Raw genomic sequence first — 25,564 nt, 5'->3', positions numbered from 1 at the left:
AGAAATTCAACCATTAATTCAATAGGTCCTTTGCTATTAATTCAACCTGCACAAATAAATAAATATTTTAAAATAATGACAACAATGCTTATTTCAAGAGTATTCATGGTATCAAAAAATAGAAACTATCTACATTTGTATTGAATGGGGGAACTGTTAGTTTATGATTCACCATGTAAGAAATGCTAAGCATTCTTTAATTCCCTATATATTGAGTACCTACTGTATCCCAGGTCCTCTTTTAAGATATAGCAGTTAATTGACACAGATGAACTTCCATTAGGCAGCATTTTGGTCAAGGGTGGGAAATACATGTACACCATAAGCAAGTAAACAAATAAACAAAATATTTTTAAAAATCACTGTGCAGAAAAATGAAACAGTGATGTGATAGCAATGGCTGGTGATCAGGGTTATGAGATTAAAGGATTTCTGAATCTTGGCACAACTGACATTTGAAACCACAATTTTTATGGGTTTTGGTGGTGAGTGGAAGGGGTCTCTGTGCATAATAGGTTGTTCAGCAACATCCCTGGTCTCCACCCACAAAATACTAGTGCACCTAGCCCAGTCATAACAATAAACGTTATCTCCAGACATTGCCAAATATCCATACCCTTGGGGGGCAAAATCCGCCCTGATTGGGAAGCACTGTTTTTGATGTAATGTAAGGGAAGGCCTGCCTCACCCAGGAGGTGACATTTGAGCAGAGACCTGAGTATGTTTTTCAATAAGATTTAGGATGAAGGGAAATGGTTAGGATACAACGGTAAAAACTACAATACATTATATTCAATAAAATTCACTTAAACAATCTCTATCTAGACAGTATAGCCTATTAGTTAGGAACATGGACTTGGAGCCAGGCTACCTTAGTTAAAATTCTAGCTCCATCACTTACTGGTTATGTGACTCTGGGTAAGTTATTTGATATCGCTGTGTTTTCTGTGTCCTCATGTGAAAAATGGGAATGACACTAGTAGTACCTACCACATAGGGTTGCTGGGAGTATTAAATGGGTAAAGATATGCAAAGCTCTTAGAAAAATGAATGACATCTGGGAAGCACTATAAGTTTATATCTATATAAATTATAATTAGAATATGTAGTATTAATCAGATATCTAATTAGAATAGTATATTTATTATTAATCTAATTATGTTGATATATATTCTAATTGTATATTGATTTATATATAAAGTAGAATTAGAATATATATCCTAATATGCAAATATAAAGCATAAATACAAATATGTAGATATATACATATAAATCTATAAATATAAATTCCACATATACCAGATATTTACATTTTTGTGATACAAATATAACAATGTGTTAAAAATGGTGGAATTATAGATTTTAATTTATTTGTATCTTTTTGTATTTTCACAGTTTTACAGATAACAGTGCAAATGTTGCATTCAAATCAAAATAAAATACCAAGATGTGTTTTACCACAAAAGACAGAAATTTATAGACTTTTACTAGGATCAGCTGGTCTACAGAGAATGTGGAAAGAGGACCACTGGGATGTACTCAGAAAACCTCCCCAAAGGATGAGTCCATTGTCAACCGAAAACCAAGACACCCCACCTTTAGTCTGTCAGTTCATCAGTTGGCTAAAATGTATTTATTACTTGCTTTCTGCCAGACACCATGCTAGGTTCTCAGAAATTGAGCTGAATGGCTTATGTATTTCCTCAAGGAGTTCACAACAGAAAGGAGAGGAGAAATACATCCACAATTAATCACAGTACTATAAACTAAACTAAGGGCTCTAGTAAGGATATCAACCTGGATTTCTGGGGGCTCCCAAAGGAAACAATTGGGATTGGAGTTGCAGGGTACAGTTAGGAAGCTTCTTACAGTGGCCTTTGAGGGATAAGTTTGGAAAAAGCAGTTATTAGTTATCAAATAGGAATTCTAGGTTTGAACCCACATAAAAAGTACCTCCTAATCAAATACAAGCAGGATCAATTAACCTGGAGAGGGGTAAGTCAGAAGGGACAAAGCAGTTTTATTTCAGAAAAGTATCTCAAGCTCATATCAGAGTGCTTCTTTTCTGAAGCAGTTTCGAAATGCAAAGTCTGACTGCCATAGGAATTAGAAGACATAAGTTCAAGTACTAGCTCTGCCCCTTACCAGTGGGGTAATCTTGGGCAAACCACTAAAATCTCTGACCCTCTATCAGTTTCCTCATTCATGTAATAATGATAATAATACTTTGCAAAACTGTTGTGAGCTTCAAATGTGATAATGCACATAAGAGACTTTAAGTGACATTCAAATAGTTCGGATGAATAAATTGTGATGGTTTTAACATAATAGAGAATATTTTGAATAATTATGGTTTATTTTTAACATTCATATTTAAACACTGATAGTAAAAAATTGACTGTATATGTAATACCAATCATGCATGCGTTTATAGCCTGATTGGCTTCATTTATTTTTTCAGAGCCCTAAACCTATTATTAATCCAAGTGCATCAAACTATAAAAACTGCTAACCATTTTTTTCTCAGATAATATAATCTTTATTTCTTGAGACACTTTTTACAAACATTAAACTGAAGGTAACTGCATAAAAATGAAATGGAGACTCATAATTGCAAACTGCTTTCATATCTGAAGAAGATTCAACTATCTCTTAGAAGTCAATTGTTCCTTGTTACCAGCTTATGATATAGCTATAAAAGTATATCACTTAGCCTATGTCTGTCTACAGGTGCAAAGTATAGTGGTGGGCAGAAAACTGAAGTAATTATCCAGAATAGTTAGACCAAAAAAAAAAAAAAAAGCCCACTTCAGCCCCCAAAAATTGAAGTTGCTTTGCAGGTGTCGGGGAAGCTTGGGGAGGGGGCCATGCTCAGCCTTCTTCCCTCAGTTCTTTTGTACTCTTTAATCCTTTTCACCTTGAACACTCACTTCTATTATTTCTGGAGGAATAATATACTTTAGCCTTTTCTCTCTTTTTAAAAAAGATTTACTAAGCCTGATTGAAAAGGCTTAGAATGTCCTCTTGTCATAGCCCTTGATAAACATTTCATCTAACGTTTCTTGAGGCAGGGTTTTAGTTGAAGTGCTACAGAAGACAAATCAAAACAATGATTTATACAACTGTGACTTTAACTTGAAAGTCTTTAAAGGACATCGTCCAACCAGAGCTGCCATTTGAAAATCAAAGAAAAAATGTCAAATATATTTATCTTGTTTATCCTCCCTCCCAAATTAGATTTAATGAACCCAAGGTTTTGTCTTATCCAATCTATCAGGATGTAGCAATTGAATACTCCATAGTTACTTATTTCCATTCATTTCAAAAAGGTGAGGAAATTTTAGAAGCCTTCATCCCTCAACTGGAGAAAATTATCCACTCAGCTTTATTACTCAGCTTTCAAAGAAGAAAATATGTTTTTCTTGAAAGCAGCTTATTTGAGTATCAATCACCTTTTATTATGCTTTTCTCAATGTCAAGAAATCTTCATCTTCCTAATTTCGTTCTGTCTTCAGCCCATAGTATGTTTTCAAATTTTACTCAATATAAAAATAATAGTGATCTACACATCTAAAAAAAGATGATTCTGACCCTGGCTGATAATTTTCACCATGTTTGATCATGTTGAATGATTTCCTGTATTTTATATATTGTATTATTACCTACCAAGCTGTGGAGAGTATAATCATACATTTTAACAACAAAAATCACCTCTAACATTTGAATGAACTTTACAAAATTTTCATACAAAGGAAAAAACTTTTTTTCTCTATACAGTGTCACTTCAATTAACTCCTTTTACTAACCACAATAATTTGTTAATGGTTTGGTAGCTTATATCTTGAAATGTCACTTGTCTGCCTTGGTCTGATTTCAGCCATGGATAATTACAGTACTAAATTCTAAGCTGGAGTATAGTTTAAATCCAAGGGAAAACGTAATTCACCATTATATCTTAAAAAACGGTCTATACATTTGAAATATACACTCACTTTAAATGTTTTGGCCTAGAACTAAAATTAAAATCACCCTACCTTAAAGTCTTATCTAGTAATTTTCCTATAGGCTTCTGGAGTTTACTGCTCACAAGAAAAACTTAGCAACAAGCTACCTGTTTCCACAGGCAACTTGGCAATAGAATTTGTAGGTTAAATGAGAATAAAAAGATCTACTCAGGAGGCTGAGGTGAAAGGATCATTTGAGCCCAGGAGCTCTAGTCCAGCCTGGGAACATATCAAGAACCTGTCTCTAAAAAAAAAAAAAAACAAAATAAAGAGAGAGAGAGGAGGGAGAGAGAATGGAGGCGAGACATGGTGGCTCATGCCTGTAATCCTAGCACTTTGGGAGGCCAAGTCAGGTGAATCCCTTGAGCCCAGGAGTTCAAGACCAGCCCAGGCAGCATGGTGAAACCGAGTCTCTGCACAAAATACAAATAATAATAATACTATAATAAGCTTGCTGTGTTGGTGCATGCCTACAGTGCCTGCTACTCAGGAGGCTGAGGTGGGAGGATCACCTGAGTCTGGGAGGTTGAGGCTGCAGTGAACTGTGATTGCACCACCACCACTGCACTCCAGCCTGGGTGACAGAGTGAGACCCTATCTCAAAAAAAGAGAGAGAAAATGGGAAAATATTCAGGTAATAGTGAGTCATTAATACTTGTGTATGTGTGTGTTCATGATGTGTGTGTTTTGCTTTCTTTATGACTAATATGATGAGAAGAATATTGTCCAAAGTATAATTTTGATTATAATGCATAAGATATCTTGAAGAGAATTGTCACTGTATTCAGAGCCAATGACTGCTGAAAAAGAGTCCAGATGTGAGGGCAGAGAGGATTAAATCTGAGTGGTAGTAATGGAAATGAAAAAGCAGACATGGACTTGAGGGATGTTTAGTACGAAGAATAAACAAGAATTTGTAAATGATGGGATGGAGGGAAAGGGCCAGTCAAATAATAGTTTTAAGCCCAGGGAACTGGAAAAATGACAATACAATAAAGACAAATTGAATTGTGAATTCTCCGGGGATAGCCAGAGTTATTCCAGGTTGGGGAGAGGAATGAGGGGCTTAGTAGAAAGAGGCATCATAATTGAAAGGATTTTGCTAGTTACCCACATAAAATGTCCAATAGACAGTTACAAGTGTGAAACTGTAATTTGTGATGACGGTGAGCTTCTTGAGGACTGAAATCATTTGTTGTTCTTCTCTGAATTCTGCAGTGGTTAGCGCAGTGCCAGGCGTGTAGTTTATGCGTGGCAAATATTGCCTGCATCTCTGGCTGGCTGGATGAAGATTTAGTGGCCAACTTCACAAAGAAATCAATGACGTTGTGAGTGTGGACAAATACAGCCTTCAAGGGTAGGGTAGGAAGAAAGAAACTAAGAGGACAAAGTCTTAAGGAAAAAATAAATGGAAGGAGCTGGAAGAAAACAGAAGCTGATAATGGAGACGGGGTAGGTCAGTCAAGGAATTACACCAGAGAGGGAGAAGGAAAGGACAAAGGAAAGGAACGGACAAAGGGAAGGGAAAAAGGGAAGGGAAAGGAGAAAGAAAAGCAGAAAGGAAGGAAAAGGAAAAAGGAAAAGGGGAAGGGAAGGAAAGGGAAGGGAAGTGAAGGAAAGAGAGAAAGAAAAGCAGAAAGGAAGAAAAAGGAAAAAGGGAAAGGAAAGGAAAGCAAAAGAAAGAAAAGGAAGGGAAGGGAAGGGAAGGGCAAAGGGAAGGGAAGGGAAGGGCAAAAGGAAGGGAACAAAAAGGAAGGAAAGGGAAGGGAAAGGCAAAGGGAAGGGAAGGGAAGGGCAAATGGAAGGGAATGGAGACAGAAAAGCAGAAAGGAAGGAAAATGAAAAAGGGAAAGGAAAGGAAGCAAAGGGAAGGGGGAAAGGAAAAGGAAAAGAAAAAAGAAGGGAAAGGAAACAAGAATAGAATCAGGGGAGCTAGAGAAAAGGATATAGTACTTACTCATCATTTGAATGTTTTTATCTATAAAGAGTCAAATGAGAGAAAACATGGATGCAAAAATTACAAAGTCACATTTAGTGATCAAAAATGAAAATCATTAAAACGTTTTCTTAATAACTCAGAGTAAATAAATTAATAGCTCCTGTCACATTGATTCATCTGTTGCATGTGGGTACTCAGTAAATGTTAATTGAATTAAATTAATAACATTTGCTCAACAGTAATAAAAACTTAATTAGCTGTCTATCTTTTCTCTGACTTAAGTTTATGTCCATTTGTTCTTGCAATTACCTGTGGCCCAAACTGTTTAAGATTCACTTTAATTTTTTTCTAAGAAATATAGATGAGCTTCTATTTTTTGTCCTAATTTTGGTTTGTTTTTAACTATTGGTAAAAATTATTTTCTCTAAGTTAATGTCAAGAACTATGAATAACATCCCAAATATAGTTTCACGAGTTCCTTATTTAACTCTAAAATAATTTTCCCTACAGAAGATCTGATACTACTTTTTATATGTTTCTACTTTGAGCTTATGCTACTTTGTAGTACTTTGGGTGCAATTGTCGAATAATACAATAAAGGAAGGAATCTGAATCTGATGAAATTATTGTTAGCATCATCTATAAAAGATGGAAGATGTCAGTAACATTCACCCAAAAATTGTGACTCACTTCAGATTTCAGAATTCTGAGTTGAACAGACTGGGTTCTCAAATGTGTGTATGTCAGATGATTTTCTAATGAGCAACAGATAGTTCCCACTGAGGAATGAGAAAAAATAAAAATATAAACAGAGATATAGAATTAAAATAACTTTATGAATGGCAGTTTAACTTCTCCATAAAATTCTCTCAGTACAAGCCTAGTGTGCTCCAAATGGTTGCTTAATGTAGCACACCACTTACATTCAAAATGCTATACTTAAAATTGTCACAAAATTAAAAAGAGAATCATATACCACTTGGCTGTATACTGTATTCTCCGCATGTTCTTACATTCCAGTAACCTCTATCCAACTTTTTTTTGTTACTGAATTACTTTGTGCAAAAGCAATTTAAATTACATGCAGCCTGACTACGTGTGATAATTTGAACTGATTGTTAATTAATTCTGTTAAGTAAATAGCTGCTGCAATCTCCATACTCATCAAGGTCTCATTATCCATCAGCTCTTTCTGAGCTGCTCTCTAATGTATGGGATAAAGCAGCTGTAATGGAACAAGAAGGATTCCCTGAGTCTGCAAAGAAGGTAGTTTTGCTTTGCAAAGACTGCTAAGGGAAAGGTGAGTGTGTAAAACCCAGCTATTTGCAAGGCTCGATTTTGTGCAGGTGACACATCACAGTATTTAGGGTGAGAAGGTTTTGCTGATGTGCATTCTCAGCAGTTAGGAAGGAGAGATAAAAGCTAAGAATAAATCAGAGAAAGCATTGCATAATATAAAAGGGAAAAGGACAAGCACAAAGCTTTTGGAATCCACCAGGCCTAGATTTGAATCTCAGTTCTACTACTGAATAAGGAGGAGGCCTTGGACAATTTACCTAAATAAACTCTGTAAGCCTTGGTTACCTTCATTCATCTGCTAACTGGGGATATCCATTCATACATTTCCCATCTGTTCAAGGAGGCTAACAATATCTACCTCCTAGAGTCTTTGTGATGCTTAAGTTCAATAAGGTATATAAGCAGTAACATAGAACTTGACATAAGATACATGACACTCTGTGTGTGTTCGTGTCTGTGTGTGTAAAGCAGTGGTTTTCAACCACGGTGATTTTGTCCCACAGGGGAAATGCAGCAATATCTACAAACATTTTTCATTGTCATGAGCTAAAGGGTCAGGTGCTACTAGCATCTAGTGGATAAAAGACTACGATACCACTAAACATCCTACAATCTCTCCATGCCAAAAAATTATCTGGCCCAAAATATTGATGCTGCTCTTAGTGTTTTAAGACATCATTTGAATGTCCATCTATCTGCAATATTAGCTGATTACTGGATACTTTGATACCCAAGTAAGAAAAATAAACTAATTATGATTTTCATCATCATCATCATCATCATCATCATCATATCATTAATTTGGTGAATCCCTCTTGGGTTAGAGGAAGCCTAGTGTTCTCTCATCTGTAGGGCTGATTCCACTTCAATATTCAATACTACATTAATTGCTTTCAACGATAGATGTTTTCTTGAATCCCTATTTCTGCCAATCCTTTTTATGGTGGATGAAACCACAACCAAGAAATTTAAAGCCAGCACATAAAAGGAAGAGAATAGAAATTAAACATTGTTGAAAACCAAGGCTGTTTGGAGGATCAGAAAGAAATAAAAATGACCTAAGACAGTTGTGTATACCAGACTGATAGTTCTGGTGCCAGTTAGGACTCTTCGGAGAGCAACCATCTTAAGACAGGTTTCTGAATATCACTGATGCACAAGTCAGTGGGCTGTTCTCTCTCTTTTTCTTGTCTCAAATGCAGAAGATCCCTGGCATTGTGGTTCCCAAACTTGTCTACATGTTGGAATCACCTGAGGAGCTTCAAAAATTCTCCTGTCCCACCAGGGATTGTGATTTAATTGGTCTCCTGAAGAGGGGAATACCAGAGCTTTAAAAATTCTGAATTTTAAAAAGATTTCCCAGGTGATTCTACTCTGCAGAAAAGTCTAGAACCCATTGCCTTAGAAGGCAGAACCCACTAGACATTTCCATTGGCCCTAAACTAAGAAACAACCTTGGAAGGGAAATAAAGATGGACTTGGCAAGAATACGTTTCTTGCACTGAGCTGCATAAGCATGGTAAAATCAAACCAGGTTGCCAATTGTATTATTAATTTCAGTCACTCAATGAACATTACTGAACCAGCCAGGCATTGTGTTAACAATGGGAATGCAATTCTCAAGGACGCCTCTTGACCATGTCCCAATTGTGCCACCAAACCACGAGGACTGTTGCTTGTTCAGGTTTTAAGTTGTTCCTGGGCATCATCAGCCTGTAGGGAAGTTATAAATTAACTGCACCATGACCCAGTCTGGTCCTCTCTCTAACATGATTTTATGATATGTTTCTCTTTTATACACTTCTCAATCCTGTAACTTACAGTTATTTCTTTGACAATTTGTTTGATGCTCATGAAGGTCAAGGTCCATACCTGTCTTAGTCATCCCTCTACCCCCAATATACAGCCCAGTGCTTGTTGCAGAGCAGACTCCCAATCATTACGTGGCAGGAGAATGCATACAGTTGTCCCTCAGTGTCTGAGGGGAATTTGTTCCAGGACTCCACAGATATCGAAATTTTCAGATGCTCAAGTCCCTAATATAAAACGATGTGGTATTTGCATATAACCTATACATATCCTCCCATATACTTTACTTGAACTTTAAACTACTTATCATACCTAATACTATGTAAACGCTATGTAAGTGGTTGTTACACTCTACTGTTTTTTATTTGTATCATTTTTATTGTTACATTGTTATTTGGGGAGCTTTTTCTGAATATTTTCTATCTGTGTATCTAGGATTTGTTGTATTGGGGATGTGAAACCCACAGATACGGAGGGCCAACTGTATAGGAGATGTAAAATACATACAACACTTGGGGCTTCTCAGCCTTCTCTAAGGCTCTCCAAACCAGAATTTCAGTCAAGAACTTTGCTAGAAATTCCCTGAACATCTCTAGCTATTGTGCCAGACAGTTATGTGGAAATAAAGCATGTTCCCAAGAAGCATACCTCCAAAGCCATACAGGCTGTCACCTGAATAGGAACTTAAATACCAAGGCAGAGAAAGCCACTGTGAGGTTATGAGGACAGAAGCAGGAATGAGCTTATAGACTACTCATTTATATGCATTTTTCTTTTTACAGAGGAGGAAAATGAGGTTTGTAAAAACAAAGTAATAAAGTGACTTGATTGAGCTCATATGAATAACTCAGCAGTATTGCCCACCACATAAGATCCTTATCCTGCTCCTCAGATTAAGAATACACTGTGACAGGAGGCTGCCAATGTACTATGAGATTTTGTTGATCCAAGTGAATGAATTGCTTGATTCTCCCTACTTATCACCAAAAAAAAAAAAATAGTAGAAATAAGTGTTATAAATTACCATGATGGGTAAAGTTTGCAATGTGTATAAAATTTTATAATGATTGCACTCTTCTTTCTTATATTTTTATTCAAAATTGTCTTGCTCAATAATACTTCATTCTTTTTCTTAAGACTTTAATCTTAGGAAAGTCAAATGTGAAAATTTCTGCAAATGTCCATTCTTAGGTCACTAGGTCACGTAAACTATAGTGGGTTTCTGTATGTGTTTTTTCTTTTTTCATCTAGATACACACCTCACGAATGAAAAGCATGCAGATGAGAAACCCAGTAATGCTATCGTTATAAATTCAGTATCTGACTTCAGTATCACAGATGGACCAGCCAAGGAAAACCCCAATGAGAAAAAACTGTCACAATCCAGCACATCACTGTCCTCCCTTGAAGAATGCCAAACAACATTTTCTTACCTCCAAACTGATACTTCAGTTCATCACAGAGACACTGATGGTACGTTTCTCAGAATTCAACCCATCTCTAAATAAAGCTCCCAACCCCCATCCCCTGTAAAATCATCACATATGCTGTTAGGAAAAAAAAGTCCTTATGAATATTAAACACGAAGACTTCGATTTGAAAACTCTGGTGAATGACATATGTCAAGGTCACTTTGCAGTTATGAGGCGCTTGGCAGATTGTTTATTCTCAAAGCTGGGAATCAGAGGCAACATGTTTTAAATAGCTGGGGTGGGACATAATCATTCTTGCTATGGGGCTATGAGGCAGATAAAGAAAAATGGCAAACTTCCTTCTCTCCTCAGATATGGAACTATTCAGTCTATACCTCTAGTCAGAGAAAAGAAGGCAGAGAGAAATAGTATTAAAATGCTGGAAATATATAAATATAGACAGCATAAAAAATTAGATGCTTACATCAGCAATCTATGAGAAAGGAGTGGTTCCCCTGGGTATTATCCGTAGGCATTCTGATCGGTGCAAACCTAGACCCAACCATGCCTATATATGACATAAAGAATACGTTTCGTTTGCAAAGCCAATTTCAAATTGGTTTGGTGCTAAATAAACAATCAGCCAGACAAAGTTCAACATTATGGACTCCACACCAAGATATGGAATTTTACTCAGGTTAACTTTGCAATGACCTTTACAGGAGAAAAACCATTCAAGATTTTGTAGTGTTCAGTATCTACATTTGCATTTACAGAAAGCCTGGAGTTTCTCAAAGGAAAATGTAATAAGTTATGGTTTCTGGCCTACATTTAAATTCATATTTACTTTTTGAAAATAAGAAAAAAGATTAAATAAACTTTGAATAACAGCACCTTTGGAATCTTATCAGTTTCACTTCTGCCTCTGAAGTCTATTAACTGTATAGTACTGGACACGTTTTTTAAATTTATCATCTCTGAATTTCAGTCTCTGATTATATGATAGGCTAGTTAACACCATGGGGTATGTTGGGGATCAAATAAAATAACATGTATAAAGTACCTAGTACAAAAGTTGGTACACAGTAGGTACTCAATTTCGGCCATGATTGTGATTACACTTTTAGAAAGTAAGGAAGATTTCTATCACATATTATATATATGGTGTCTTGTGCACATGTTGTCATGAATGCTTTAGGTCATGGATGCTTAATTGGCTGTAGTTGCCTGCAGATAATATGAATACTAAGTAGTCTGGAAGTAAACAATAGGGATTGGTGAGGACTATGGCAAGCTGGAGAGCACATGGCTCATCTAAAGGTCACTGCCTCGACACGGTACCAGCTGATTGTTGCCAGAAGGAAATACAGGGCCAGAGTTGCCAGATAGTGAAGTTTTCCAAGAAAATCCAGACACCAGGAGTGTTATGTAAAATTTCTAAGTTTTCCAGGGTTGATAATTACTTTTACTTATTTTTTCAAAGCTCAAGGTAGTCCCAACAACACATCATTGGGCCAACTTTGACCTGTAGGTATCAGATTATGACTCTGAATTCAGGATGATGCTCAAGTCTCTAGATCTGGTAGAGATTAATGCCAGTCAAGAAAACAGCTAATGGCAGAGAGGCCTCTACAAAAGCATCTTGATGCTACAGCATTTTATCAAATTTTACCAGGAGTGTGTGGATGCTGCTCATCATGTGAATAATTGAATTAAGTTAAATCCCAGAACTGGGAATTGCCATTGTACATATCCACAGTGAAACATACTTTCCCTCCAGAATCACTCTGATCTGACCTATCAGGGATACTGGAGGAATAAGAGGGGCCAAGCCAACTAGCATGACACCTGAACCCTTGTATTCTCAGGAAAGGGTCCAAATCACTACTTCATGAAAATGGCAACTGACACTCAAGAGCTTCATTCAAAAAAAAAAAAAAAAAAAAATAGCTGACTACTCTTCATTCGAAAGGCAAAGGAGATCCACGAAGATAATTAAATTAGGTCATTTCCAAGAAATTCAGGTTGTAAGCTGACCACATAGGTGATAGTCCACTTGTCCTTTTCCTCCCGTGTGAAAAATCTCCCCAGTGAAGTAAGAGCTTTTGGTACCTGGATAAAAGAGAAAGGAAAAGAAGCCAACCTAAGACCCACAAAGAGTGATAAGAAACTCTCATTATCCTAAACAGCAAACATCAAGGAAATCAAGAGTTAAGTCAGACTCACTCTATTTTAGCGAATTTTTGATAGTAATTGTAATTAATTTAAGGATGCAGAAATTGAGAGCTGGGGTCATTGTTCGTACTGAGATAAATACAGAACTATCTTTCAGGAACAGCAGGGAAAACAGAAGGGAAAAGAGAATATTGCATCCACTTTCATGCAGTTTGTGGCTAATTTATTTTCAAATGTATAAATGAGTGAATAGGAATAGATGCTTAATTGCTAATATCTATTATTTATATACATTGCCCCACTAAAAACAGGATGGAAAAGCCTCACACATGCAGATTTTGTAAAATGTGTTACATCCATTAGCACAGTTCATGGTGTGTGCTCTGATGGGAATTTACAAGGATCTTTACTGCACATCACACACTGTGTGCTGAAACATTACTTTACTACTAAATTGTGGTTCGTCGTGTGTGGTCCCTTTCCTGAACAAAATGGAAAGTGTCCAGAGGACTATCCGTGTCCCCACTTGTGTTTCTGCAATCTTCTGATTGTGAAAGCTTCTCTGTGGATAAGAAAATCAGAAATATACATGATATTAGAAAACAGTCCCCTTAAAAATAATCCTGAGAATATACCTAATTGATGTATAATTTTGAATTTGAGACATCTCATCCAGGTGGAAGAGGAAAATCATAAATACAAGATACCTCAAAAGAATAGTCTTAATTACACCATGGACTGCTGAATAAAATGATTACATTTTCTACACTGTAAATTTCATACAATTAAATGCACTAGTGTCACCTTATAAAATGTTTCAATTTTATAATTATTTCAGTTCATTTGCTCAGAAAAAAACATAAGCCCAAATTTACTTAGTATCACCCAAATCTAGTCATTCTAGTTCTAAAGAACTGACTTGAGTGTTAGTTGTGCTTGTCTGAACTTAAATAGATCTTGACATATTTAAGCAGCTATTAAAATTGATAACATCAGGGATGATACCCCAGTTAGAGAAAGGCATTCAATCACTCTGTATTTATTCCCATTCTACATTACAGACATTTTTTTAAAGAACTCAATGTGGGGGAGTGGGAACCGATTTTTATACTTTTGGAAACTTTTAGTAATCAGTGGATTCATTGTGTCATGAATCTCATTATGATGCTGAATTCTCTGTGATAGCATATTAATGTATTAAAATACTGGCTTTGGGCTGGTATCATGTTGGCTCTTTTTCTTTGCTTTGGGGAGAATGAGGAAGCATTGTGATTTGTCTGGGGTCACTTCTGGGAGAATGATTCTTGCCACTTAGGATAAGGAGTCCTGGGGTAGCAGGAGGTGTGCTTCAGCAGCTCAGAAATGCTTCAGGAACTTCTCTGGGTGCTCTTATCTCTCCCACCTCCTAATCATGGGCACCAAGGTGACAAGACCCAAAGTTGGGAGGGCAGAATCAGGGAGTGCAGGACCGCAGCCATGAGGCTCTCCTCAAACACACTTGGGGAACCTCCTTGCATTGCCACCTTTTCCACTCTAAATAAAGATGATGCTTTCTAGTGAGAGAGATTCTCCCTCCTAATTAGCAACTCCCCAGTTGTACATTTAACACCTCTGGGAGCTGTGTTAATTCTTCAGTGTCATTAGGGTATCACTTTGCACATCACAGCCTCCATGTCCTAAAGGTACCCTGGGGTGTAGAAAGGAAATGAAGCCCAAGGGGGTTTTTGTCATGGCTTTTTGCTCCCAGCGAAACACCACTGCTGATTGTGCAGCCTGCAGGTCTCTGATCCATTTTAACCTTCTTTAATTCAGGTTTAAGGAACGGGAAAGCCAGGTGGGCACTTCAATAGCAGTGATTAGAGCCTCTGCCAGGATGCCAGGTGTTCTATAGAGGAGATTTAATACACAAAGAACTTGTGATAAAGGTTTTAGAAGAGCAGAAAAGTCAAATACAGTGAACAGTAAGCCACCCAGACATTAGCAACAACAAGAAGGCTCTCCTACCTCTTCCTTTTGTCCCTCCAGACTACTAGTGCACTGGTATGAACTTGGAGACCACTAGTACTAACTGTTGTCAAATAGACTACTAATCACTAACCACTATCAGATTGAGCACTAGTTACTAACCGTTATCAGATAGACTACTAGTCACTAACCACTATCAGATAGAGCACTAGTTACTAACCACTATCAGAAAGACCACCAGTCACTAACCACTATCAAATAGGCCACTAGTCACTAACCGTTAGCAGATAGACCACTAGTCACTATTATCAAATAGACTACTAGTCACTAACCATTACCAGATAGACCACTAGTCAGTCACCAATCACTATCAGATAGACCACTAGTCACTAACCACTATTAGAACACTGGTCACTAACCACTATCAGATAGACCACTAGTCACTAACTACAATTAGACCACAGTCACTGACAAATGATCTTTGCCAGTCTTGGGAACCCAGCACAGAGGAGGGCAAGAGGAGGGAATGGAGAGGGAAGCAGGCCATCAAGAAGCCGGTAGTGGCCTGTGCCACGCTCAAGTGTGTCAGAAGGAAACTGGGAGCATATTATGGAAGGCAGGTTGGATTCCTAGTTAAAAACTATGGAGGAGTCAGTCTAGTTCAAATTACAGTGCCGCAATAGCCTATGTTTCCTGGGGCATGCCTCTTAAAAACTCTTTGCCTCAGTTTCCTCATCCCTCACCACAGGGATCATAATAGTACTCAACTCAGGGTTATTTGGAGGCCTGTGTAAGCTGTATGTGGAGGCCTGCACAAAATTTGCAATAGCAAAGACATGGAATCAAACTAAATGTCCATCAATGATAGATTACTTAAAGAAAATGTGGTACATATATACCATGGAGAACTACACAGCTGTAAAAAAGAACAAGATCATGTCCTTTGCAGGAACATGGATGGAGCTGGATGCCATCATCCTTAGCAAACTAGCACAGAAACAGAAAACCAAATACCACATGTTCTCACCTATAAGTGGGAGCTAAATGATGAGAACACATAAACACAGAGAGGGGAATGACACACACTGGGGCTTATTGGAGGGTAGAGGGTAGAAGGTGAGAGGAGGGAGAAGACCAGGAAAAATAATGAGTACTAGACTTAATACCTGGGTGATGAAATAATCTGTCCAATAAACCTCCATGACACAAGTTTACCTACGTAGCAAACCAGCACATGACCCCTGAACTTAATAAACGTTAAAAAAAAGAATTTAAATAGGTAAAAAAAAAAAAAGTTACAAAACAAAGGTTCTAAATAAAGAAGGAGAAGAGAAATGAACACCTTCCTCCCCCCCAAAAAAAGCATAGAGGACTGTAGATTGGCTTCTGGCAAAATAGTTGACACATATAACAGTGGGATGGAGACCACAGGCTTTGGATTCAGAAAGACTTAGATTTGAATCTCTGCTCTACAATCTTACAGTTGGGAGGATTTAGGACAGTCAGAAACAATCTCTGAACCTTAGCCCTTGCATCTAAAAAATGAGTATTACAATATTTACTTGTTAGAATCATTCATTGATTTAGTCAGTCAACCAGAGAGAGATATGGCTTTCTTGCCTCTTGCAACGTAGATTCTAATAGGAGGAGGTAACAAACTAATTCGTTTCATGCCAACCTATGGTCAGTGCTATGAAGAAAAAATAAAACAGATTGCTGTGAGAGTTTCAGCAAGGATGTGATTTAAAGGGAAGGTGTTTAAAGCTAAAAACTTAAAGGCTTGAATAGGAGTTGGGTGAAGTTGGGGGGCAGGAGGGTGTGCAATGCAGGCAAAAACACAGCATCTGCAAAGGCCCTGAGCCAGGTGCATTCCAAATACTGCAATTTAGTCAGTGTGGCTAGAGTGCTGTGAGTATGAAGTAAGTAAAGTAGGTCCAGAAGTCAGAGAAATTGGCAGGAATCCAATCATACAAGGGCTTGTAGGCTAAGGCAAGGATTTGGCACTTTTCTCTAAGGGGAGAGTGAGTTGTTTAAATTTAGAATTAAAAATACCGAAGGAGCTGATGAATTTGAAGTGGGCTGGTGTGGAAGCAGAGTGTCCTTGCCAGGAGGCTATTGCTGTTGACCTGCTGGTGGCTGATGGTAGCCAGAGCTAAAATGGTGGCCCTGCAGGTGGTGAGCAGCTTGTGGATTTCGAATATGAATTTGAGGTGGAACCAGCAAGACTCAGCAATGAATTGCATGGGGAAGGTATGATGAGGAAAAGCAAAATGACAAAGAATGACTACCAGGTTTCTGCCAAATTCATCTGGATGTTCAGGAGCCATCCATAAAAGAAAATAGGAGGAGGAACAGGTTTGTAGGACTGGGGAGAGAGATCCAAAATGCAGTTTGGCCTTGGTAAGTGAGATGTTTTGAAGACGTTACAGAAGAGACGTGCAGCAGGCAATAGCATATATGGTATACACTTTTGGATGGGCTGCAAGAAGGGGTGCGAATCATGGGATATAACTTTGAATATCACATTTATTAAACATTAAAGCCCCAGGAAATAGTGCAGGCAAAGAAAAATATACTCATTCAGGACAAGAGGAAATCCAACGTTCTTTTCAAACAGTTGCAAATTTTCCCCCGAACTGCTTGTGCAAACAAAAATTGGCCATATGCAAAACAGTTTTACCTGGTCATGTAGAACTATTTAACATGCCTGTTAGGAAAAGTGTGGAACACACTTGAAAGTTCGGAAAAATCTGTTTTCAATTCATTAATGTTACCATGTTGTTTTTGGACAAGAGACTCTGCCTTTTAAAACCAAATAAAAAGGACTGACTTAGAAACAGAAAAAAATGGGCTCTATTCTCAAGTGCAAAATATGGAGGTAGAAGAAAACAAGTGCCAATTTGGCCAAAAGATTAAGTCAAAACTTTTTTTTTCTTTTGTAAATAAAATCTACAGTATACATTAGAAGAGGAGACCTCCAGAGTCTGCCAACTGGAGGAGACATTGGCAAGAGCAATTGAACCAAAAGGTTGTATACGCTCAGGAAATTATAAGACCACTTTACGAACAGGTCCTTCACACTCTGATAGGAAACACCAGCTCCAATCCTTAACGTCACCTGCATTCCCACCCTACTTAGCTCCAAAGCAAACTTTTAACCTTGCATGTATAAAGGACAGGATCCAGCGGACTCATTTTTATATGGTCATAAGCTTGAATAAGTCTCTTGAGCATTCAGCCTGAGGGATCACAGAGTATTCACTTGGAATATTATCTGCTGACAGCCTCTTCTTTGCCAGTGGCTGCTATAGTAGTGGTCTTCATATTGGTAAAACTCGATGAGGTTGTATGTCCCTCATCTTCGGCCATCTTTTCCTTTTCAGAAAAGCATAGTTGAAACAGTCTATATACTATTACTAACTTACTCTTGCATTTTTGTGGGCGGTTTGTGGTGACTTATGAGATATGGGAGAGTTGATCACACGCTAAAAGCTGGCTCTAAGTGAAGAAAAATACAGCAAATTTGGCAAAGAGATGACTATGTACACAGTAGAGGTATTGTGGAATATGCTGCCTAAACTATAAACACTGGGTAGTGGCCACAGCACCTGCAACAATATATGACAATTAAAGTAGTCAGAACAGTCATGGTGTGGTTCTTTACCACCATCTTTCTGGGAAGAAAGGAAGGGAGGGTAAGAGAAAGAAGATGGAGAGAAAAAGAGGAAAGAAGAAAGATTTCTGTTTACTTATATTCAGGACTCACCTTATAACTTTATATAGTGTTTTTACAAGAAACCAAAGTGGCTTTCTCTAAAATATTTGTTCCTTTTCATAGGATGTTTCCATATTTTTCTTTCACTTACAGATGAATAATTATATGAATAATGAAAGAAAAGAGCTTTCTGGAGAATAAAAGTAAATGAATATGGCGATAAGAGCACTTATACTATAGGCAAAATCTCTTCTATATGCTTATATACTCCCCATTGACTAAAGTCTGAAAACCAAAGTTATTAGCATTCTTATCGGGAAAAATATAGATCCTTATGAAACTCAAACAAATCAATTGATAAGCCCATCCAGAGGAGACATTTTTCTCCAATTCACGCTAGAATCTTACTTTCAATCATCAATAATCTTCAGATTACTGATTTTAATTAATTAGATAATATATCACATGAACACTTACCTACCCTTTTCAAAACACTCACACAATTTTTAGACTTTTTTAACTTAAAAGAAAGAAAAGTTATAATTTTAACAAGAGAACTGCTACATCTTCTAACTAATTCCCTTTATGGAAACAAAAAACATAATAATCTATAACCCATCACAGCTGTTTGGCTAGAATTACCAATTACCTTCAATGCCTTAGACATACTTTCCAGATTTTTACAAGTCTGTGTAGTAAATTTTTAAACCAATTTTCTTAAAGAGGATTGATAAGATTTAAAACCTTTCAGGCATATGATGACGTATTTCACTTAAACAACTTGAATATAAAATCAAGGCTTTACATAACTGGAGGGAAACGGAAACAGAGATTAAAAATAAAACACAACCCAAAAGCTGTGATTATTTTAAAAAGCATTTATATTAAGTTTTGAAATGTGCTTTTTGCTTGCACTGGAATATGGGTGTGGCAGATTTATGGGAATCCATGTCGAAAAATAACAAAGCCTGGTGACAAGAAACAGGGCATTTGTACAGTCTCTCCTTGTCCCCAATCCTAATTGCTTCTTAAGCCCCATGTATCTGGGGAGTCCCTGCAATTTTTCAGACAGTTGCAAGGTTTCCAGAGAGGTAGCTAATTGTGTGGCTTCCCAGAGCCTTGCAGGCAAAGTAAATAAAGGAGTTTAGAAAAGTGACAGCACTTTAAATAACCAGATTATGTTGAATCAATAGGAAATGCTTAGGAAGTTAATAAAGCAATTTCTTAAGTAGAGTGAGTACTGGCATGGGGGTGGGGGAGCTTGAGAGAAGAAGGGTGTACATTACCTCTAATGTGGATAAATAATTAAGAGTTGGCTATCAAGTTATCAAGTATCCCAGTACACATGCCTGTCCTTCATAGACACCCCCAGATGTGCCACTATTAATTGGTCTTCTTCTTTAAACAGAGGAGTGTGCCTCCCTTATCCTCGCCTGTCTGTTTTGCCAGTTTTGGGACTGTCTCCTGATGCTCCCTGGCACCTGCGAAACGGTGTGTACCAAAGTGTGCTGCCTCTCTCACCGGTATCACCACACCTCAGATGAAAACCACTCTCGGAATGATTGCAGCTGCAATTCTGACATGGACTGCAGCCTTTTTGAATCTTGCCATGAGACCAGCGAGTGTCTGGAACTGGCCATGGAGATTTCAGAAATCTGTTACCGCTAGCACAGTGAAGTAACCACATTCCGGCAGTCCTTTTGGCCACAGTGGGAAATTCCATTACAACAAGACTGATTTCCATGTGCTGAAATGTAAGGACTGTACACATTTCTTGGATGCTATAGGCCATTTTATTCTGCACCTGTCTAGGAAAGCTAGTATTGTCAACTCAATGGTCTTATTCCAAATTTCACAACCGCATGGCTCACTGAAAAATAAGATTCTTCATCACATGTGATGAAGAAATCTTAAATACCTCTTAAATGCTGTAGGTACAAGATGTTTCTTGACTATAAAATAGCATGTTAAGCCACTGCGCTATTGCACTCATCAGCTTGCATCATGGATTCAACCTCATTCACAAATTCAGGACAGATTAGTGCATTCTTTTAGAATTGACATACATTAGCTCGTCTTTCTAATGGACTCATGCATAAACATTATGCATTGTTGGTTATTATTAATAATGTATTGTATAACATCATTTTGTAATTAAAAATTTATTTATACAGTCTCTTAAAATTCACTTATATGTACAGTTTAGGTAGGAAAGGGAATTAAATGAATTAGAAGCCATGTTCCTGTAATTACAACAGATGTCTCTAAAACATCTCCAGTGAATTTTGAATATGGTGTACTTCAAGAGAGTACTACAATTCTAGACCATACTATTGTATGTCTATGACTATGTCATAACAGGTTATTCATATTCTTAATTCGTTACAGAAAGGCTCTTAGTTATTCTAATATGCATAAATGAGAATTATGTGCAAGTTTCAAAAAAAGATCTCAATCAATTCTGCACTTTCTTCATTTTTATTTACCAGGTACAATAAGCAACAGGATATTAAAATGGATTCAGCTCATTTTAAGAAACTATCATTTGTATAGACACCAGAAAGAAATACGCGTTGAGGGTACTTATTCAGCACCAAGCTTCTTGACATAGCATGTGCTTCAGAAACCATATGTTTTTCTTCGTCTGATAATTAAAGTGATCAATAATTATGTCAAGTACTTATTTCACTTTTTTTTTTTAAGAAAAAGATGTGATATAGACTGGAAAGTGATTTTCGATTCAAATAAGTTTAAACAGTTTGTGGTGAAAACACGACTAGGTTAAAGTTACTTTGGAATCTCATTTACTTTCTTAGAAACAATTCTATAGTCCTTGGGCAAATACATTGCTCACTACTTTGTGCTACATTTCCATGGATATATCTTAATATTTTCATTGAATAAAAAAAAAGCATCATGCATGAGTAACCAAACAAAGAACACAAAAGTGAAATGGAGAATTGAGGGGATTTTTTTGTGTGTGATTTAGGGAAATAGCAACAACAAAAGAAAACTCCAAAATACCTGTTTTTTCCTGACTTAGGTAATTTCAGGCAAAATCACCATTTGCTTTATTTCTGTAGCAAACTAGCACATTTTTCCAATTTGAAATAAATTCTCCCAAACATTGAAAACTATTCATTTGTTAAAAATATTTGTAAACTGCCTCTAAAAAGGCATTTAACCACTCTCAACTTGCTCCTGGCAGTGCAGTGCATCCAAGGTTAATGCTGACTTCATTCCTGTTTGATGATCACGTTATTCACAAACCACAGAGCATGAAAGTGCCCCACACCTTTCATGAAAAAGTCTTTCTGCTTTTCAGAAGCTCAAAGAAACAGCTCTATACTCAATGCATAGAACTTGTAGATCATTAGAAGAAAAAGAAAATAGATTCCTAGAACAGGAAGGGAACATAAGGCTGTTCTTATGCAACCTTCTTATATTTCATACGGGAAAAGAGAGGCCCCACGAACTGACTTATTCAAGACCGCACAGTGAATTATTGGCAGTGTCAGGAACTCTAGCTTGGGTTCTAATTTTCTGACTACCTGCACTACTCAGTTCTTAGTCCAGCTGGTACACAGTGGTGCAGGGGTTACAATTGTTAAAATACTAAAACGCTACCAGACTGACTCATCAACAGTTGTTCCCTTGCACCTCCTAGTGCTTCTTTATGTCCCATCCCTCTTGGCTCCTCTCTGAGCACCTACCCCTCTATCCATGGTCTAGTCACTAAAGGAGGAACACCTGGGGGTCTCTGGAACCCTATTCCTATAATATGGTTCCTGGTATCATTGGTGCAGCCATGCCATATTGGTGTTAAATATTTCAATTATCATTCCCTTATTCTGTCTACTCTACATACCCTCAAATTATGCAAAGATTGTGCATTTCAAATGTGAATGGAATGCTTGTCAATTAGAGACATAAAAATCACCAGGTCTTATGTGGTAATGTGGTCAGAACAGTACAAGATCTTTCTGTGGCCTTGCTTTCCACGGTTTGTTAACTTTGTTCCTCACTTTCAGAATTCACTGTGCTATAACAGAAAGTGTCGGTTATACAAAGTGTGAAATTTCTTTTCTTTATAACCAATAATAAAACATCATCCTTTTTGCAAACATGAATGGCTCTTTCAATTGAATTCTTACACAATAAAACATACGCAGCTGGGAAAATACAATTGCAGAAGTAAGGCAGATCAAAAGGGATGTGGTTATTGATTAAATACAAATATCAGAATCTGAGAAGGCTCAGATATTTTCTGCAGTGATGAAGGCCTGTGATTACAAATAAAGATAATGTTGTTCTTTAAGGTGGGACTTCTCAGGGAACAGAGTATTCTGATTTAAGGAAGCACACTAGAATAAAAGAGATTTAAGAACATACAAGCTTTATATAGAATGAGGAACAGACATTTTTTTCCTACAGCATTATAACCACATATCTACATTGTCTTTGCTCTGCTCAAAGGATTTTTTATAAAACCATCGCTTCTGTAAAAGCCGACAAAATATGGAAAGCAATGAAGATATGAAGTTACATTTAACTTGCTAATGAAATTTTCCCACTACATAAGCTGATAGGCCTACAAAATTAATTATCAATGCTGGACAATCAAAGTTAATAGAGTGAAAGTCACTTCAGTTTTTTTTCCAAAGGAGTAAGAAAACATCCAGGCAGAGAAACTTTACAAATAAGAAACATCGTGGGAGGGCATATTAGCATTTTTTAAGGATAAATGTATAGATGGAAATATTTGATAGGCAGAATTAATTACCCAATGCCTCTACAAAATGGAGAAAAATATTAATATGTAAACTTAAATAAGGTTGTTTGACTGTAAGAATTTTGCCCATCAAATACTAAGTTCCCTCAGTCCACACAAACTATAGACTCTGATAAAATATAAATATTTGGTTTAAGAGTTTATTGGGTGTTCTTTGAAGAAGATCTGAGTAAAACCTAAACAGTTGCCACAGGTATCTTCAGGTGAGCTGTGTAGAAAGGCAAAGTGAATAAAGTCAAACAAACTTCTAGTGATAATCAACATAGGGGCTGGACATGGTAGCTCCTAGCACTTCGGGAGGCCAGGGTGGGAGGATCACTTAAGGCCAAGAGTTTGAGACCAGCCTGGGTAACACGGTGAGACCCTCGTCTCTACAAAAAATAAAAATTTTAAAATTCGCTGCCATAGTTACACATTCCTGTAGTCTTAGCTACTCAGGAGGCTGAGGTGGAAGGATGGCATGAGCCCAGGAGTTCAAGGATACAGAAAGCCATGATTACGCCACTGCATTCCAGCCTGGGTGACAGAGCAAGATCTTGTCCTCAAAATAATTAATTAATTAATTCATATGGGACTAAAATTAGATTTTGGGGCTTCTCCAGCAGAGGTCTGAACCGCTCCTAATATTACAGGGAAGGAGCCCAGAATGTGGGGAGAGGACAAGAAATGCAGGTGGGGGGTTGGAGCTGCACCACTATTCAGATAAATATGGTACCTTCTGGTCTACTATCCTGATACGCTATACAGCTCTGCTTTTGCCACTGCCTCTAAAGCAGTGGTTCTCAATTCCCTCCCTCCCAATTTGGCAAAGCCTGGAGAGACAATTCATGTCACAATGGAGGGCAGGAGACTGCTACTAGAATCTTGTAGGTAGAAACCAGAAATGTTGCTAAACATCCGTAAGACACAGGACAGCCACCACCCCCCATGCCCACCAACAAATATCTAAATGTCAACAGCATTTCACTGAAGCATTCTGTCAGTCTCAATTGTCCATCACCAATTCATCTTTAGAAACTGTTGAAAATAGAGTTGCCAGACAAAACACAGGATGCCAAGTCAACTTTGAATTTCAGAAAAACAACAAACAAGCATGTCCCAAATATTACATGTGACCTACTTATACTGTGAATAGGATTCCTCATTTATCTGAGATGCAAATGTAGCTGGGTGCTCCTTATTTCTAATTGTTAAATCTGGCAACCCTGGTTCTAAAGACTCCACGTTTTGAGAAGGGGTCAACAGAAATGATGAACCTTCAGCTTTCTCCCAGCCTCCAAGAGAGTAGAGGTTGTTTATCTTTTTGCTGGGAGGCCAGGACATTCGTTGGGCTACATTTTACAATGTAGTGTAGTTTAAGACAGGTTTGGGGAGTTTGGCTTAAAGATCACCTCCATGGCATTCTCCTTCCTGTCTGCAGCTTACACAGGGCCCATGGCCCTGGACTACCCTGGCCAAGTCTCCTTCTCTGCTTCACATCTCGATTGGCAACTGAGGAGGACCCTCACCCAAAGGGTTATCTTGATTCAAAGGGTGGGAAGCAGAATCACTTAAGCCTGGAGATCTAAAACACATTTTCTGATTCAATCCTTGGCCAGAAAGACCTGTATTAGAGGTGCTTGCACAGCTATAAAGGAGTATTTTCTCCTCTCCAGAATTTTCCTTTCCATATATCACTACTAGGGCACTTTGGGGGAAAGAGGGTAAGTGGGAGGGCGAGATGGAGACATTTTTTGGTCATGGATTGCAATACCATCTACTAAAATCCAAATTTCACCTTACACTCTTAGTATATAGTTAGGGGTGGACCAGAAAGATTGATGTGTTCTCTACATAATTTTTATTTTTATTAATTTACTTTACACATGAGAAAAAATATCATACAGAAAATATTTAAGTATTTTGGTGTATTATCACATTTCTAAACAGCCCTATAAAATAGATTTTATTATTATTTCCTCTTTTTTTTGGAGGGGGGGGAAAGAGTTTTAAAGAGATTAAGTAAATTGTCCCAGGTTACACGGCAAATAAGCAATTATCACAAGGTTTGAGCCCAAGTCTGTTCATTTCAAAACCCGTGCTTTTAATCACTAAGCCTACAAAGTTATACGTGAGAAAAATTGTGAAACCAAGATAAAGTTCAAGTAGTCACTTTTAAAGCATTCAGAAAAATACAATGGCTATATTCAAAGAAAAACATTCACTGGTAGTAAATGTTTTAAGAGTTGTTATCCTGTACAATGATTAGAATTTGGAACATCTTCAAAACGCTTTTAAGATACGTACCCAATAAGTAATAAATGCAAAGTCAATGTATTGCAATTTAATCCTTACGTCAGTAGCTTTGCCTCATTTATCTATGGTTACAAAGACTTACCTTTTAGTGTTCCATTTTAGAAAAGCAACTTTGATCTTTGCTTTAAGAGAGTCAATCATGCAAAATGCACCCAGGCC

General features: G+C 37.4%; 1 protein-coding gene across 2 annotated transcripts in view; it reads left to right on the top strand.

Annotated features, from left to right (window-relative positions):
• The window catches only part of MDFIC2 (MyoD family inhibitor domain containing 2), a 120,063-nt gene extending 97,619 nt beyond the window's left edge, over positions 1–22,444 (top strand). For both annotated transcript variants that reach the window (XM_032149089.2, XM_032149088.2), the window contains 2 exons: positions 10,303–10,524; positions 19,727–22,444. In XM_032149089.2, coding sequence (XP_032004980.1) covers positions 10,303–10,524; positions 19,727–19,986 — 482 coding nt within the window. In that variant the 3' untranslated portion in view covers positions 19,987–22,444. The remainder of the gene's footprint in view (positions 1–10,302; positions 10,525–19,726) is intronic.
• Positions 22,445–25,564: the final 3,120 nt, after the last annotated feature.

This window comes from Hylobates moloch, unplaced genomic scaffold (assembly GCF_009828535.3).
Source record: "Hylobates moloch isolate HMO894 unplaced genomic scaffold, HMol_V3 SCAFFOLD_4, whole genome shotgun sequence".
Taxonomy (NCBI): domain Eukaryota; kingdom Metazoa; phylum Chordata; class Mammalia; order Primates; family Hylobatidae; genus Hylobates; species Hylobates moloch.
Note: the sequence above shows the minus strand (reverse complement) of the source record. Positions and strands in the feature narration are given on the sequence as shown.